The sequence below is a fragment of the Symsagittifera roscoffensis genome, chromosome 6 (assembly GCF_963678635.1).
Source record: "Symsagittifera roscoffensis chromosome 6, txSymRosc1.1, whole genome shotgun sequence".
Lineage (NCBI taxonomy): Eukaryota > Metazoa > Xenacoelomorpha > Acoela > Convolutidae > Symsagittifera > Symsagittifera roscoffensis.
This window is the reverse complement of record NC_087067.1, coordinates 47,413,280-47,429,177: the sequence shown is the minus strand read 5'-3', so window position 1 is coordinate 47,429,177 and position 15,898 is coordinate 47,413,280. Positions and strand designations below refer to the sequence as shown.

The 15,898-nt window shown below is 33.9% G+C and overlaps 1 protein-coding gene across 1 annotated transcript in view; it reads left to right on the top strand.

The window, feature by feature from the left end:
- Positions 1-503: 503 nt before the first annotated feature.
- Positions 504-15,898, top strand: part of LOC134848289 (collagen alpha-1(XXIII) chain-like) — a 59,597-nt gene continuing 44,202 nt past the window's right edge. The window contains exons 1-13 of the mRNA XM_063865683.1: positions 504-1,252; positions 6,566-6,760; positions 7,081-7,150; positions 7,850-7,903; positions 12,700-12,716; positions 13,200-13,244; positions 13,350-13,430; positions 13,928-13,954; positions 14,523-14,621; positions 14,709-14,747; positions 14,829-14,873; positions 14,950-14,997; positions 15,078-15,131. Of these exons, the coding sequence (XP_063721753.1) occupies positions 1,127-1,252; positions 6,566-6,760; positions 7,081-7,150; positions 7,850-7,903; positions 12,700-12,716; positions 13,200-13,244; positions 13,350-13,430; positions 13,928-13,954; positions 14,523-14,621; positions 14,709-14,747; positions 14,829-14,873; positions 14,950-14,997; positions 15,078-15,131 (900 nt within the window). The 5' untranslated portion in view covers positions 504-1,126. The remainder of the gene's footprint in view (positions 1,253-6,565; positions 6,761-7,080; positions 7,151-7,849; positions 7,904-12,699; positions 12,717-13,199; positions 13,245-13,349; positions 13,431-13,927; positions 13,955-14,522; positions 14,622-14,708; positions 14,748-14,828; positions 14,874-14,949; positions 14,998-15,077; positions 15,132-15,898) is intronic.

Below are 15,898 nucleotides of genomic sequence, written 5' to 3'. Positions count from 1 at the left end.
GGTAATAAATCTTGCTACAGTTTCGGAACCTTTAAGTTTTATCTTAAGCTGAAATGGACAAATCTTTCTTTCAACTCCACAGGACATGAGAATTATCTCTTCTTCATGCAGGACCACAAGCAAACTCCTTAATTCATTTGACAACTTCAGTATAAGAAGGAGCAATTGAACCAAATCAGAGAATTAGCCGGATTTAAAGCCTGAACCGAAGGTTCGGAATGAAGAAAATCCAGAAAAACATAACGTTTTCCAAAAGGTTTTTGCTTAATCATATAACCACAAATCAGTGAAGTAGGAAAAAAAATCTGGAAATTTTTAAGTTTTCCCGTTTTTTTGCAATTCCAGTGATGCAAATCTAAGATGAGTTTAGTGGTTCATTGTATTTTTTTTAATTGTGCCTTAACTATGCCTAGTAAACATAGCGACATTTGATTCACATAACCCAAAGTTAATGCCCGGCTCAGTTTCCATTACTGGAAATAAGTGTAATAAGGTATTTTGCCAGATAGAAACATTGCCCGGTCTTATACCCACACTTAAGTTGTGTATTTACAAAACCCTTTTCCCCTCCACTTGTTATGGTTGGGCTCAAACTCGAGCTTTAATTTTTAATTTCCCAGAGTGGAATACATAAAACACACATTGACTTGTTAGCCCGATTCTCGCTCGTTTAACAAAGTAGACGTTTCCCTTCAAATGGCGCACTTGTGAAAACTTACCATGTTGTTCAAGCGACGAAGTGTCTGATCTGAACTGGAAAATATTGTCATTAACCCACACAGTAATTTTTTAATTACACCATTCTTACGTTGATTCTACTTGAATTTCTTTGTAATTTATAAATAAAACAGTTAGGTCTGAATCAGTATATTCAATAAAAATTCATCAAAATTGTTAAGTTATAGTTTGAATTGTCAAATTTGGAATTTTTTTAAAAACAACTCAGTTATATCTAACAAACTCATTGCAAAAATTTATCATAACTTACTACTCTGCCCTTTTTTTATATCCAAAGTATCCAGAGTTTTATCGTGAGCAGTTTATACCCATCTTATCAAGAAAAATTTACAACAGTTGAAATAACTTTATTACTAAAAAGCTCATTAGAAGATTTTCTATTCCCACTATGAACTTGAACAGAAGCATGAACAGTATGGAATTGCACGAGCCCCTTCCGCCGGAATTGAGACCCCTGAAGACCCACAAGACCAAGTGCAGAAGTACAGAGAGCAATACTTTCGGAAACCTCAAGGTAAAAACAGGGATCAATAGCGAACAAATTTGTGCTAGAAATTATCAAAACAGAGCACAACCTATTCTTTTTTTCAACCAATTTGAGATGATTTAGTGCCCGGGTGAGGTGGGCAAATTATGTATGGACCGTTTTGAAACCTCAACGTAAAAAAGCATCATTTATTCCGAACATATTTGGACGAATCGGATTAAAGTTCTACTATAAATTATAAGAACAGCGCAACTTGTCCTCATTTTCGAAACAATTTTGAAATAATGTAATGACCTGGGCGAGGTGGTCGAGCTTTGTATGGACCATATGGCTCTGCAAATGTCAGCTTTTTAACCCAAATGTCCATAGGGGTCAACCAAATGTGTCGGTCGGCCACATGATTCGACATGGTCGTTACATAAGTCGCCCAGGGGTCCATGTTATACAAAAACCTTCCTTTTGCAGAAAGCTGATTGATCCTTTTGAAAAACTTATTTTTGTAGCCGGTCAAAATTCAAACAAAATTCAAAATTCAAAAAACAAATTTTTTGAGTTTTTTCATTTAAGTTCTTAATTGAAGCTAATCATCACTCAAAATTGGTTTGCTTACAGAACGGTTGTCAACTCTACTTCAAATGTCTAGTCTCCGCTAAAGGAACCTAAATCGCTTTTTTGGCGCAATATGCACTAGCGCTGAGCAAAAAAGGCGACAAAATGCAGAAGATTTTGGTCGAATCTGTCAGAAAACACTTGAAAGAAATTTTTCTTTTGTCCTTTCAAAATCAATTTCAGAATACGGTTTTTTTTTGCAATAAATGAAGATTGAGGAAGGTTGAGAAGTCTTCTAAGGTAGATGGTTTACAAATTAAATGAAAATATTTCTAATTATTATGACCAAGAATGCTCGTATCAAGTCGAAGCCCTGAAGACTCTGCCTTTAACTTCTATCGAGTAAAAAAATGTTTCAGAAAAAAATTGTTGATACAAATTTTTGGACAATTAACCACTCACACGCTACAAACGTAATAGTGTCATATTTTGCTTATAAAGATATTTCACTCGTCCTGAATAGTATGCTTCATTACAATTTTGAACTGTTTCTGGAAAGTTTTGGAACAGCTTTTCAATTTGTGCTAAAGACAGCGATACTTTTTACATGATGAAAACTTTTTGCCAGAAATCATTTGTTGAAAACTCAATTCATCTTGAGAGGAAACCACCCTGAGAACAGCAATTCCATCAGTTTCTTCGAAAGTCGTAACAATGATTACGTAGTTTAGTCTCAAGCACCCAAAATACATGTTCATGTTGTTAAAGCTTTTGCATTGTTGTCGATATAAAACCAAGACTGCTCGTATACAGGTAAGGTCTTAAATGTTCTGAGTGCCACTTGATGTCCATAGAAAACCATCGGTTAGAAAGTTTTAAAACAATTAAAGAACTTTTTTTCGTTTTTTCTGTGGTCCCTCCTCGCGCTAAATAAACATTTTCAGCCTGGTTATCTGTTGATGTCAGACAGCGAAAAAACTGCCTTGAATTTGCCATTTAAAACCTCAATTGCTGAAAATGTATTGCGCGTCAATCGCCTCAAACTAGCCAATATCTATTTTTCAAACACTCATAACGCCAAAAAATAATCCTAAGAAAAATACTTTTTAAATTTTGTGCTCACAACTTTGATACATCATGTTGGATGATATTGAAAAAAAAAACAAGCAAAAGGAACAAATAAAAAGTTAGCTCCAAAAACCACCCCAAGCACAACTAATTGGTCATTTTGTCGGAGCAAACAGTGGCCAATTAAATTGACGGCTGATTTGAGCACAAACAATAGCCGAAAACACCAACCATAAAATTTTGATAGTTTTTTCACGCATCCACAATGACTTTCTTTTATTGAAAATTTCAATTGAAGGCGTAAAATTTTGTTTATTTTTCTCTTTTTTATCATGAGAATTTGAATTCCTTTTTGAACACTATAAAAATGCTGTGGAAAAATCCTTAGTACGAGATTTGGAGTTTGAAGCTAATTGTATCGAATTGAAACAATGAAAACTAGGCCCAAGCGAAATGAGACAAATTTTTTAAGCAACACCAACAACGCTAAGTTTCAAAAAGCATAGCCTGTTACTTGTGCCAATAGCACAGAATAATCCGACCCGACCAGAGTCTTAGAAAATAAAAATTTCCTTTTCCAATTCTTGTCATTTGTTCGTCATGGTGTAATAAAACATTATAAACAAAAAAACCAAAACATAGGCACACTCGACAATCATAGCAAAATAGTCAAATTGGACAGCCGTCAAACTTTTATGCAAAATTTTATTAAATTTTGGAATTTTTTTTCTCAAAATGGCAAGAAAAATACTTAACTTTATTTTACTTCAGTTAAGTTAAAATTCAACACCCTATATTCAGCATAAATAAGCTCTGTGAGCCTGATCGTTTGTTTTGTTTGCTCCAATTTAGAACGAAAACAAAAAAAAATCAAACGGGTTTTTTGTCGACACTGAAAGAATTTTTTTTTGTATTTTTTATTTTCTTTTAATCACGACTGAAAGGGCTTCAAAATGATATACCGTTTGACCCAGTCCGATGAGTATTTGCGGTACCTCACTTTGAAAGGAAAAGAAATAAAACACCCCTGATCGCAAAGCTCCTTTCCATTTTCAATAGTCTGAACAAAAATGTATTTCTGTGACAAATCCAATTAAGAAATTTAGGCAACACTTCTGTCTTCTTAATTGCTCAAAAAAATTAGCTGGTGTCTTTTGTCGACTGCATTCGCCTGGTTGAGAAAACAACTTGGTTTCATAAATTCAAGTCCATAACAATACTAAACTGCAGTTATGATACGAGTAACTTTTTTGACCAAAAACAAACTTTTTCCTTATGATCAAATGACCATGCTGTAAATACATTATACGTTCGCTTAAATACAAAAAAGACAATGTCTCAGAAAAACTTGAACTTTAAAATCATTCCAACTTTATAATCGTCATTTAAATTTTGTTTGCTTACAGAACGATTGTCAATTCTACTTCAAATGTCTAGTCTCAACTAATGGAACCTAAATAGCTTCTTTAGTGCAATACACACTAGCGCTGAGCAAAAAAAATTGTCAAATGGCAGAAGATTAGGTTGGAATCTTTAGGAAAACACTTGAAACAAATGCTTCCTTTGTCCTTTCAAAATCATTTTCAGATTACGCTTTTCTCACCATTAATGAAGATTGAGGAAGGTTAAGAAGTCTAATAAGGTAGCTGGTTTAAAAAATAAGTAAGTATATTTGAAATGATATCTAATTATCATGACCAAAAATGCTTGTTTCCTTCAGTGACTTTAGAATAACTTTTCAGGTAAAAACAAAAAGTTTCACAGAAAAAGTTCTTAGAATAGTGAGAATAATTAGAGAAATTTTTTATTTGTTTTTTTTTCGTCCCTCCTCCCGCTAACTAAGAAGAAAAGCTTACGTTTTCAGTTTTGTTACCTGTTGAATTCAAGTAACAAAAAAACTGCCCGCTCAATTCAGTTTGCAAATTTTAGTTTGTCATTTTACGCATTAAAAGCTACAAAGATATTGCTCGTTAATCGCTCAACTAATCCTGATCGCATTTTTCAAACACTCATAACGCCTCATTAAAAATATGTTTCTTTTTCAAATTTTGTACTCACATTTTTGAAGTTTTTTGGATGATTTAAAAAACAACAAATTGATTGAAAAAAATTTAGATTGAAATGCTACTCAAAGTACAAACAATTGGTCAGTTTTAGGATTGTCGGAGCAAGAATTGGCCAATTAACTTGACGGCTGATTTAGGCCAAAAAAAAGTTCAGAAAACACAAAACATATAACTTTGATCGTTTTTTAACCCATCCACAATGATTTCATTAATGTCAAAGTTTCAATTGGATTTTTTTTCAATTTTATCATAAGAATTAGTTTTAGTTTTTTTTAATAATGTAAAATTTTTGTAGAAAAAACCTTAGTACGGGTTTCGAAGTTTGATGCTAATCGCATGGAATTGAAACAGTGAAAACTGATCCTAGGTGAATTGAGACAAATCCCTTAAGCAACAACAACCAGGGCTAAGTTTTAAAAAGCATAGCCGGTTATTTGTGTCAATAGTACTGAATGATCCGACCGTAGCCTTAGAAATTACCGTTTTTTTTCAAATTACTGTCGTTTTTTCTGCATGGTGTGATAAAAAGATTTGAAAAAAAAACCAGAATTTAGACATACTTGATAATCATAGCAAAATAGGCAAATTGGACAGCCATTGATCTTTTATGCCAAATTTTGTTAAATTTTTGAAGTTTTTTCTCAATATGGCAATATAAAAAAAAATTTATTTTACTCGGGTAAAATTAAGGTTCAACATCCTAAATTAAGCATAAAAAAGCTTTTTCAAGCATGCTCGTTCGTTTTGTTTGCGCAAATTTAGTACAAAAGTGAAATAAAAAACAAACGGGTTTTTTCGACTCTGAAAAAAACTTTGTTAAATTTTTAATTTTTTTTACTCATGACTGAAACTGCTTCAAAATGATACATCATTTTAGTCATTCTGATGAATACTTGTGGTGCCTCGTTTTTAGTGGAAAAAAACTAAAACACCCGTGATCACAAAGCTCTTCCCCAATTTCAATGGTCGGAACAAAAAAAGATTTCTGGGAAAATTCGAATAAAGGGTTTTCGAAACCCTTCTGTCTTCTCAACTCAGAAAAGTTAGCTGACTGCTTTTGCCGAATGAATCCGCCTGGTTGAGACAGCAATTTGGTTTCATAAATACATGTCCATAAGATTACTAAACTGCCCAGTTATGATTAAAAAAAAACACTTTTTTGACCAAAACAAACTGCCTGATTTTTTTTCTGATTTTTCATTTAATTTTGTCCATAAGGAAGCGTATTCTGATTTTTCATTTAATTTTGTCCTTCGTTTAAATAAAAAAAGACGCTGTTTCAATACAAATTTAACTCCAAAATCTTTTTTTCAGTCAAATAAATAAGCAGTGACGATTTTTAAAACTCTTCTTACGCATCTGCAATTTCCATGTTCTGAATGCGGAGTGTTCAGCTCTTCTTCTGCGCCACAATACTAACTTTTATCCTTTATTTGAACTTTTTGAGCCACAAATTGATGATCTAAACAATATCAAAGTCAAACGTTTTTTAAGCTAAAAGTACACTAATTCTAATCGGCAATCGAAAAATTCCCTAGTTTTAAGAAATCTTTTTCAGCAGGCCTCAACTCTTTTGCTCTGGCCTCAGACAAGTCAAATAGTATTTGATCTGCTTCTCTTTCCGCAGTTTCAAAGGAATCCAATGTTTTTTTTGCAGGAGTACGTGCTGGTGTTTGGGAACAGACATGCCTCCTCCACCTGCATCCAGAACATGCTCCTATTCGCCCTCATTCTGGCGCTCCTCTCCCTCTGTCTCAGCGTCACTCTCTTCATCCAGAAGGCACAGCTGGAAACAGATGTGGACCTGCTGAAGAAACACGTGGCAGCCATTAGTCGGGGGGCTTACTCACATGTCAGTTTCAATTTTGCCTCTTTTCCAGTTCACCCCCCCCCCTTTATTTTTTTTTCAAAAACTCAAATTCAAAAATTTATTTTAAATTGATTTTTGATTTTGTAACTGCAATTAAACGTGCCAGCATGAACAAGTGAACAGATTGCAACCAACATTTTTCACATGCAATTACCGTACGAACAACTTTTAAAACAATTATATTTTGTAATGTTACGAGAAGGGTGGGAAACTGGGAAAAAAGCTTTAAATTTCAACAACAACAAAAAGAAAAATGTATTTTTATATAACTCAAATAGTTTCAAATTTTGGTGATTTTTTAGAATGATTTGGCAGCCAGTTCGCAGCAAATTATCGGAGGATTTGTCCCTGGAAACTGTAAATGTCAAAAAGGTGAGTGATTAACCTGCGCCATAGGAAGTTTTTTTTCGTTCTAGTGCGTAATCAGATAGTGCGAAAATGAGAACAACCCCCCTCTCACCCATCCACCCTGCAGGAATCAACAATCCATGGTGGCTTTATTAAATAACGACACGCAGTTAGTCCTGCAACTGCGCGATAAAATTGAATAATCGAATCGGAATCTTACTCCGGAGTTCTTCACAATAGAAACCAATTACTCATTGTTAGGTTTTTACGTGTTTCCTAAATACCCCTACCATTAAAATAAGCACTATTTGGGCTGAAAGACCCGCAAAGCTGTTTATTGGAGCCACGTGGATAACGGTTTCAATTATCGCACTTATCTTTGTCAGCCGGTTTATTGGGCATTTGAAACAAAGTGACATAGGTTGAAAGGCATTCACAGCATGGCAACTGTGAAATCTAACTGACAAGTGAGAAATTTAAGGAAAAGGGAGTGAACAACCTCAGGTACAATGGAAAGAAAAGTTCCATTTTGTGTTGTCACAGCCATCAAAAAGAACACATATGTGAACAAACTTAAGTTCACATGTTTGGTTCACAACAAAAAATATCTAAAACTCGGCGGCATTTAATACCAAGAGATCCATTAACTTTTATACTATTCCCAAAAAATGTGATACATTATAGAACAGTTTCCGATTGTTTGAAGGGATGTTTTTTTTTCAGGTGACACAGGTAAATCTGGAAACACAGGGTCAAAAGGCGACAGAGGCGATCGAGGTAAGTGGCAGTTTATTAAAACTAGAATAATGTTTCAGTTTAGATGTAATAAGACATTTTTCCATAAATATCTTTTCAATTGTTAAAACCATAATGGTCCTTTGATTGAATTGAAAAATCTATCAATGAAAACCTTATTGTTTTTGCTCATTCTGACATATACTTTGATTTGTGAAAACTCAATGCCACAAATTGTTTTGAGCTTTTATGGTTGCAAAGCTAACGTGGCGTTTTTTTTTTGTTTTTTTTGCACAAAAACAGGCAGAATTAAACCAGAATGCTATTACCAAGGAGAACCACTGAATAATCTGACTGCGCTTCAAGGTTCATGAAAGAGTTTTTGGCCAAAAATTTATAAATTTCGACAAAATCATTTTTTGCAAACCTTCAATCACGCAAAATCAAATACAAGTTGATGTGTTTCTACTCTATTGATACGCTGACACTTCAAAATGGGAAGGAACTTTGAATTCATGTTGTAAAGTTTTTTTCTTCATTTTTTGTTCTCCCCGCAAAATCAGATACCACAAACAATCATCGGAATGGGTCGAATGATATATCATGATAACGTCCTTTCAGTCGTGATTCAAACCACTACAAACAAATTGCAATAACTTGATATAATGTTGAGGTTAAAAATGTTGTGGTTAAAAATTTTTATTCTTAGGCCTAAATTCGAGCGAGTAAAGTGATTGAGGAAGTAATATTCGTAATATAAAAACTTGTCATTTAGGAGTTTAAAAATGATTTCACTACACCAAAAAGATTTGGAAGTTTCCTTTGACGGTTGGCAAAATTCTTTTGGCTGCGATATCTTCCTGAACAAGATTTTACAATTTGTGCCAAATTAGAAATAATTTGAAGTGTTTTTTTACTTTATTTTATTTTTTGTTATTAATTTTGTTAGTTTTTTTTAAATTTTATCAAATTGTTGCAAAGTTGATGTTCATGCCTATTTCACCAGTTTTATACAGTTTTGTGTATTTTTTTAACGCCCAAGAAATGACAAACTCGAAGAAATATTTAAAAAAAAAATTTTGTTGTTTTTTATGAATGTGGTCGGAACATGTTGTGCTACTTGCACAGCAACCGTCTATCCATGCTTGAATTTTAATTTTTTTGTGAACCAAATTAGTTTAAGCCTAATCTAGGTCTTTTTCGTGCTAAATTTTCGCATTGATTTACGCAAACGCTGCAAATTTGTTATTTATAACCCCAAAAACAATCTTAGAAAAAAAAATTTTGATTTAGATATCAAGACAACCATATTTTTTGGGGAAGTTTTGACAATTTAACTCGCTCTGTGTGACGGATTTTACTTCAGACTCAAGCTAACTGATTCTCGATGCTCATTTTTCAAAAAAAAACACGGAAATAAGTTATTTAGCTGTAATCACAGCCATAATTTTAGCCATACTCATTGCAGGTTACTATAGTGCTGTGCACACTCGGTTGGCCTCAAGCAGCTCAAGAAATAGATCAATTGAGGGACCAGAGTTTTGTAAAAATGATTTGAATAAAAAAACTCACCCCTGAGCATATATTTTGTTAACATTCTTGGAAGGCCGGAGTAACAAGACTGCTCGCATCAGGGCAGAGCCCCAAACGTTTCGATTGCCTGTTAAAGTCTTTAGGGCGGTTTGTTTTCTAAAAATTGATGATTTTTTCCAAAAAAAAACTTTCCAACTTTTTGATTTTCTTAAACAATCCCCCCACATGCCATATAAAGTACAAAGTGATAGATTTCGCTGCTCCTTGAAACAAATCAATTATGACAAATAAGCTTCCTTCAGCCAATTTGGAACGATTTTTATGGCGGATTAAATTTCAGCATACGCATTAATAGCGCAAATTTTATTGCGCGTTAATTGTCCCAAATTGGCCTTGTTATCAATCTTTAAATCATCAATAAAGGTGAATTTTAATTTTTTTGTGAACCAAATTAGTTTAAGCTTAATCTAGGTCTTTTTAGTGTTAAAATTTTTGCATTGATTCCACTACACCAAAAAGATTTGGAAGTTTCCTTTGACGGTTGGCAAAAATCTTTTGGCTTTGATATCTTCCTGAACAAGATTTTACAATTTGTGGCTAATTAGAAATAATTTGAAGTGTTTTTTTATTTTATTTTATTTTTTAATCTTAATTTTGTTAGTTTTTTTTTAAATTTTATCATATTGTTGCAAATTTGATGTTCATGCCTATTTCACCAGTTTTATACACTTTTGTGTATTTTTTTTAACGCACAAGAAACGACAAACTCGAAGAATTTTTTTTAAAAAAATTTTGTTGTTTTTTATGAATGTGGTCGGAACATGATGTGCTACCTGCACAGCAACCGTCTATCCTCGCTTGAATTTTAATTTTTTTGTGAACCAAATTAGTTTAAGCCTAATCTAGGTCTTTTTCGTGCTAAATTTTCGCATTGATTTACGCAAACGCTGCAAATTTGTTATTTATAACCCCAAAAACAATCTTAGAAAAAAAAATTTTGATTTAGATATCAAGACAACCATATGTTTTAAGGTACGGTTGTCTTGAGTAGGGTTGTTTTAACAACCCAAGTTGTGGAAAAGAAACCTGAAGAGAAAATTTTTTTGGTGTAGTTCTTAGTCTTGAACTTCTCCAAAGTTTGTATTTAAAAATTCGTGCTTCTGAAATTTCTTGTTTTATGTTCAGCGTCTAGCTGTAAAATGTAACGTTTTGTAGCTCATAACTTTAATAAATAGCTATTTAACCAAAACTTTCGGAACAGAAAAAATTGAGCCGATTTTTTAGGGTATCGCCTTGTTTGAACTTTCATACTTTTTGGGGAAGTTTTGACAATTTAACTCGCTTTGTGTGACGGATTTCACTTCAGACTCAAGCTAACTGATTCTCGATGCTCATTCTTCAAAAAAAAACATGGAATTAAGTTATTTAGCTGTAATCCCAGCCGTAATTTTAGCCATACTCATTGCAGGTTACTATAGTGCTGTGCACTTTCGGTTGGCCTCAAGCAGCTCAAGAGATAGATCAATTGAAGGACCAGAGTTTTGTAAAAATGATTTGAATAAAAAAACTCACCCCTGAGCATATATATTGCTCACATTCTTGGAAGGCCGGAGTAACAAGACTGCTCGCATCAGGGCAGAGCCCCAAACGTTTCGATTGCCTGTTAAAGTCTTTAGGGAGGTTTGTTTTCTAAAAATTGATGATCTTTTCAAAAAAAAACTTTCTAACTTTTTTATTTTTCCTAAACAATCCCCCCACATGCCATATAAAGTACAAAGTGATAGATTTCGCTCCTTGAAACAAATCAATTATGACAAATAAGTTTCCTTCAGCCAATTTGGAACAATTTTTATGGCGGATTAAATTTCAGCATACGCATTAATAGCGCAAATTTTATTGCGCGTTTTTTGCGCGTTATTATGGCTGGGATTCGAAGATTTCCAATTTAGCTAAATTATGATATTTTTTGCGAAACATCAATTTCCTAAATTATGCATTGCGTACGCTGCAAAAAAAAATTAGCTAGAAATTCAATCCAAATTGAGTTCAGTCTAGCTTATTGATTCAAATGTTGCAATTTAGACTTTTATATATTCAATTTTGTCAACTTTACATAAGACTGCGTGTACTAAAATACTAAAATAAAAATTTGCCACTTTTAGTTGTTCCGACTTTCGAAGAAAGTTTCGCAATACTTGTTCTCGGGGTGGTGTTTGCACAGACAAATATCAGCTTTTTAACTAGCCGTTTTTGACGGGATTTTTATATCATCTGAAAAAGTATTGTTGTCTTGAGACAAAATTTAAAAAGAGGTTTCACCTGTGATCATTTTTTGTGAACATATGGGGTTTAATGATTGCCATTCTGGCCGCTTTGGGACAATTAACGCGCGATATATTTCGCGCTATTAACGTGTAAGCGGAGTTTCAATCCGTCTTAGAAATCGTTCCAAATGGTTGAAGCAAGCTATTTGCCATATTATGTTACTAGGAGCGAAATCTATTACTTTGTACTTTAAATGGATTGATTTTAAATATATATAAATATATATATATATATATATATATATATATATATATATATATATATATATATATATATCTCAATTTAAAAAAATTCATTTTTTTAAAAAAATTGATCAATTGTTATAAAATTAACACTGCTTCATATAACTTATAAGGTAGTCGGAATATTCAGAACTTCGCCCTGATACAAGGGGCCTTATTTTTACTTAGATTTTTTGCTTTCTCGTTGTTATGTAAGGCGCAATCTGTCTGACTTCAAAATTTGTGAAATGTTTATAACATTTTCCTGTTTATCATGATCACGAGGACAGTTCAAACACCAATTGAAACATGACTCTGAAATCTCAAAGGTACTTTGAGCTTGAGAGTCTTCAATAAGATAAACAGTGTCATCCGGAAATATCATATGAAGGTCTAACACACCAAGCCCCCACACATACACACTTTAGGCTCGTGAATAATCTTCTTTATTTATTAAGTTAAGATACATTTGTAAACAATTCCGAGTATTTAGCCACGGGCAGACGTCTTAATAAGACGGTCTTATAACTATCAGCAGTTGTTTTGCTCAAGTATCTGTGGTTTTGAGTTAATGTACTCTATACCAGAATTGACCAAACCTGTGTTGGGTTGTCCAGAAAAGAACTGAATGTTCATAGTTTTTAAACCACAAACACCTGTTGGAAAGTGTAATATGTTTACTCAATGTTCCCTAAAAGGTATACGTAGCTAATTCTGAAGGATTTCAAAATATAATGATTGAATTGTTTCCACTTTTAGGCTACCCGGGACCAATGGTAAGAAAACGCTTTGGAAATTACCATACTTGAATTTGTGTTACAAACAATAAATGTATGCTGATTAAAGAGTAATATATTTTAACCGCAAAATCAGGTCATGTCTTGTTGCTACTCGTTGTGAATAAGGTGAAACTAATCAAAATATACTAATTTGGGCAGATGCAAATCTAGCGTTTTTTTGGGGAGAGGATGGGAGTTGGGTTAACCCTTTATGGAAGGTTTCGACAAAAAAGGCGTGCTCTTTGCTATAAAATTAGTATGTGCTGGTGCTCTAGATGACTTTAGGAAAATTTAAGTGACGGTCGGCCGAAAATGGATTTCGTTGAAAGTTACCAGAGGGGTACACTTTGGGTGGGCAGGGGCTAAATATCTGAGGCGTGGGAGAGCGGACGATCCCCTTAAATCCGCTCCGATCCCTTTGAATCGCTTACTGAGAATAAAAATGAGCTTTGATTTTCATGTTTTTTAAAAATTTTTCAGGGCCCTGTCGGACCAATTGGAGCTTCGGGTAAAAACGGATTTCCGGTGAGTTTTTTTTCACCGCTATAACCATTTCAAACTAGAAAACAAAACAATCTGAAGCCCCCAAAAATCCAGTAAACTCATGGCGTTATGAACCATTTGTTCCAGGGTCCTGTGGGTCTGACTGGTAAAATGGGCAAACCGGGTGTGAAGGGAGATCCAGGGACTCAGGGACCCAAGGGCGACCAGGTAGGTGGCCAAGTGTATTCAACTGCAAATTTTATAGGTTTTATTGGTTCCGACTTCGCTGAAACTTGCAATCAAAAACACGTGGCAAATATGTATATAGTAGAAAAATGTAAATACGTTTTTGGTACAATAAAAATGAATTTTCTCAAAGATAAACTTTGCAACGCATCTAACAAAACGTTCAGCTATTAAATAGTATTCGTTTGACCAAGAGTTTTCCAACCAGTGAAATCCTTGTTCCGACCATTCTCAATGGGTCTAAATTTTAACTTAAAAGTTCTCATAAAGAAGTTTTATTTCAAGCGGCTACTAATACCAAGATAACGGCCGAGAGTTTTGACAGAAAAGCTGAACAATTTTTGATGCAAGTTTTTTTTTTCGAGATAATATTACCCTCTTCGGAACAATCTGCTACAACAGGCTACTCTTGTGTTTGTTATAAATATTTAATGAGTTATGCGACTTTCTTTATTATAAATTATAATTGTTATGTTTAGGGTATTCGTGGACTGCAGGGACCTCAGGTGATTATCAATTCATTATGCAACACCTGCTAGTGACAATTGTAATTTTGGGTCGCTACAATTATTTGAAACTTCATACTAATCGAACTCAATGTCCGGGTCAATCGATTATACCGAAGCTTAACGTGAGGTACTCGACTCGTGTTAAAGTAAGACTCCAATGATCGTCGTGTTAAGAAAAGAGAAAAGTTGGGTTTTCATATTAATATATAATCCACTTAATTTATGACTCAAGGGCTCATGAAAAAATTTGGAATTTGTTTTTTGAAACTTTCTGGTAACATATTTCAATGATTTTCGCGACCAACGTATTGTATCGTATTTGCACAGCTACAAATTTTTTCCGCGTTACATAGCCAGGGGAAAACCTTGGACTTCATGCCAGAAATTTAAAGAGAGTAGGTCAATCCTGGACTTCCAGGCAGGAGCTATTCAGGAACCCTACCCGGAAGTCTTTGATTTTTTATTAAACATTTGAAAAAAAAATCAATAATTCTCATAATAATATATCGACGAAAAATTGAGGCATGGAGAGAATTACGATGATTTAAAAATTGTTTTGTTTTAGGGACCAGCTGGTATAAATGGGCTGACAGGTCAAAAGGGGGAACAAGGACCCCCCGGAGAACAGGGTGCAAGGGGACCCCCTGGACAGAGGGGGGCAAGTGTAAGTCACTATTTCCACTCGAAAAAGTTTTTTTATAACTTTTTTTCTGCTATGAAAATTGGATCGTGAGTCATTCTGTTGTTCTAGAGCGGAGTTGAACCTCCATTGCCTTTGTCTGACGATGAGGTAAGATTCTGTACTGATTACGCAACAATTATATAACAACACTGCCTATCAATTTGAAAAAAAAACACTGTTCAATTTTAGATCGAAAAGAAAGTAAATCGCTATCTTGCTGACAAAGATTTGAAGGTAATTCATTGTGAAGTCTAAACTCTACGAAAGCATAAATTTTAGAACTAATAATTTTTTACAAATTATTTTCTAGGGACCAAAAGGTGACCGCGGATCTCCTGGCATATCTTCTGGAAATGATGTGAGACCTTTTTTTCAAAAATCATCAGCTAACTTCCGGCTCCGTGAAAATTGTTACCTAATACCTTATTTTGCCTCTAGGATTCATGCAATCAGTGTGTTGTTGACCCCGATGAAATCGTAAAGAAGCTAAATGTGAGTACATAACTGCTATCTTGATATAATTTATTAGTCACTCTGCGCTGAAATGTTCAAGAAAGAACCATCGATCTACCTGTACTCAGTTCGAAGTTCAAAAGTATTGTTTTTCTGTGCTTTATCAAAAGTGCCCAGGTACGGTGGCTCATTTAAATGATACTTTGCGTTTTTTCTGGCAAACCCAGTTTGAAATATTTATCTACAATTTTCCATGGGAAGGGTAATAATCAGTCTCATTTTGAAACCCCCAGCATCATTTGTATATAGTGTAACGAGGGTTTTGAAATGTTGAGTAAATACCAAATAAGCTTGCCATGGCCTATTCATTATATTTGTCAATTTTTGCAACACTTGGACAAGGTGAACAGAAAAAAAGTACAAAACTTTGAAGATAGGGTAAAAAGATAAAAAGGTCATTTGTTTGATATGAAGAAACACCTGCGACGCAAAAAATGATCGAATTTCTACAAAAGACCAAATCAAGGATTAGTTTTGAAGTCAGCCTACAAAACTTGGACTTATGTCTTTTATTAATAATTGGCTAAAAATTCGATCCACCTCACCCCCCAAAAAACGACAAAAATCATGCCCATGTTTCAGAAATTTCATGTTTTGGTTGCTTGCTTTGCAACCCGTTTAGTCGCAATTTCAGGAGCAACAGCCAATACTTTATGCCTTCATTGCAAAAGATTCTGACAAAAATGATTTAAAGAAGTTCCGAAAAGGTCACTATATAAAATTTAATGACAATCGAATTATTTTAA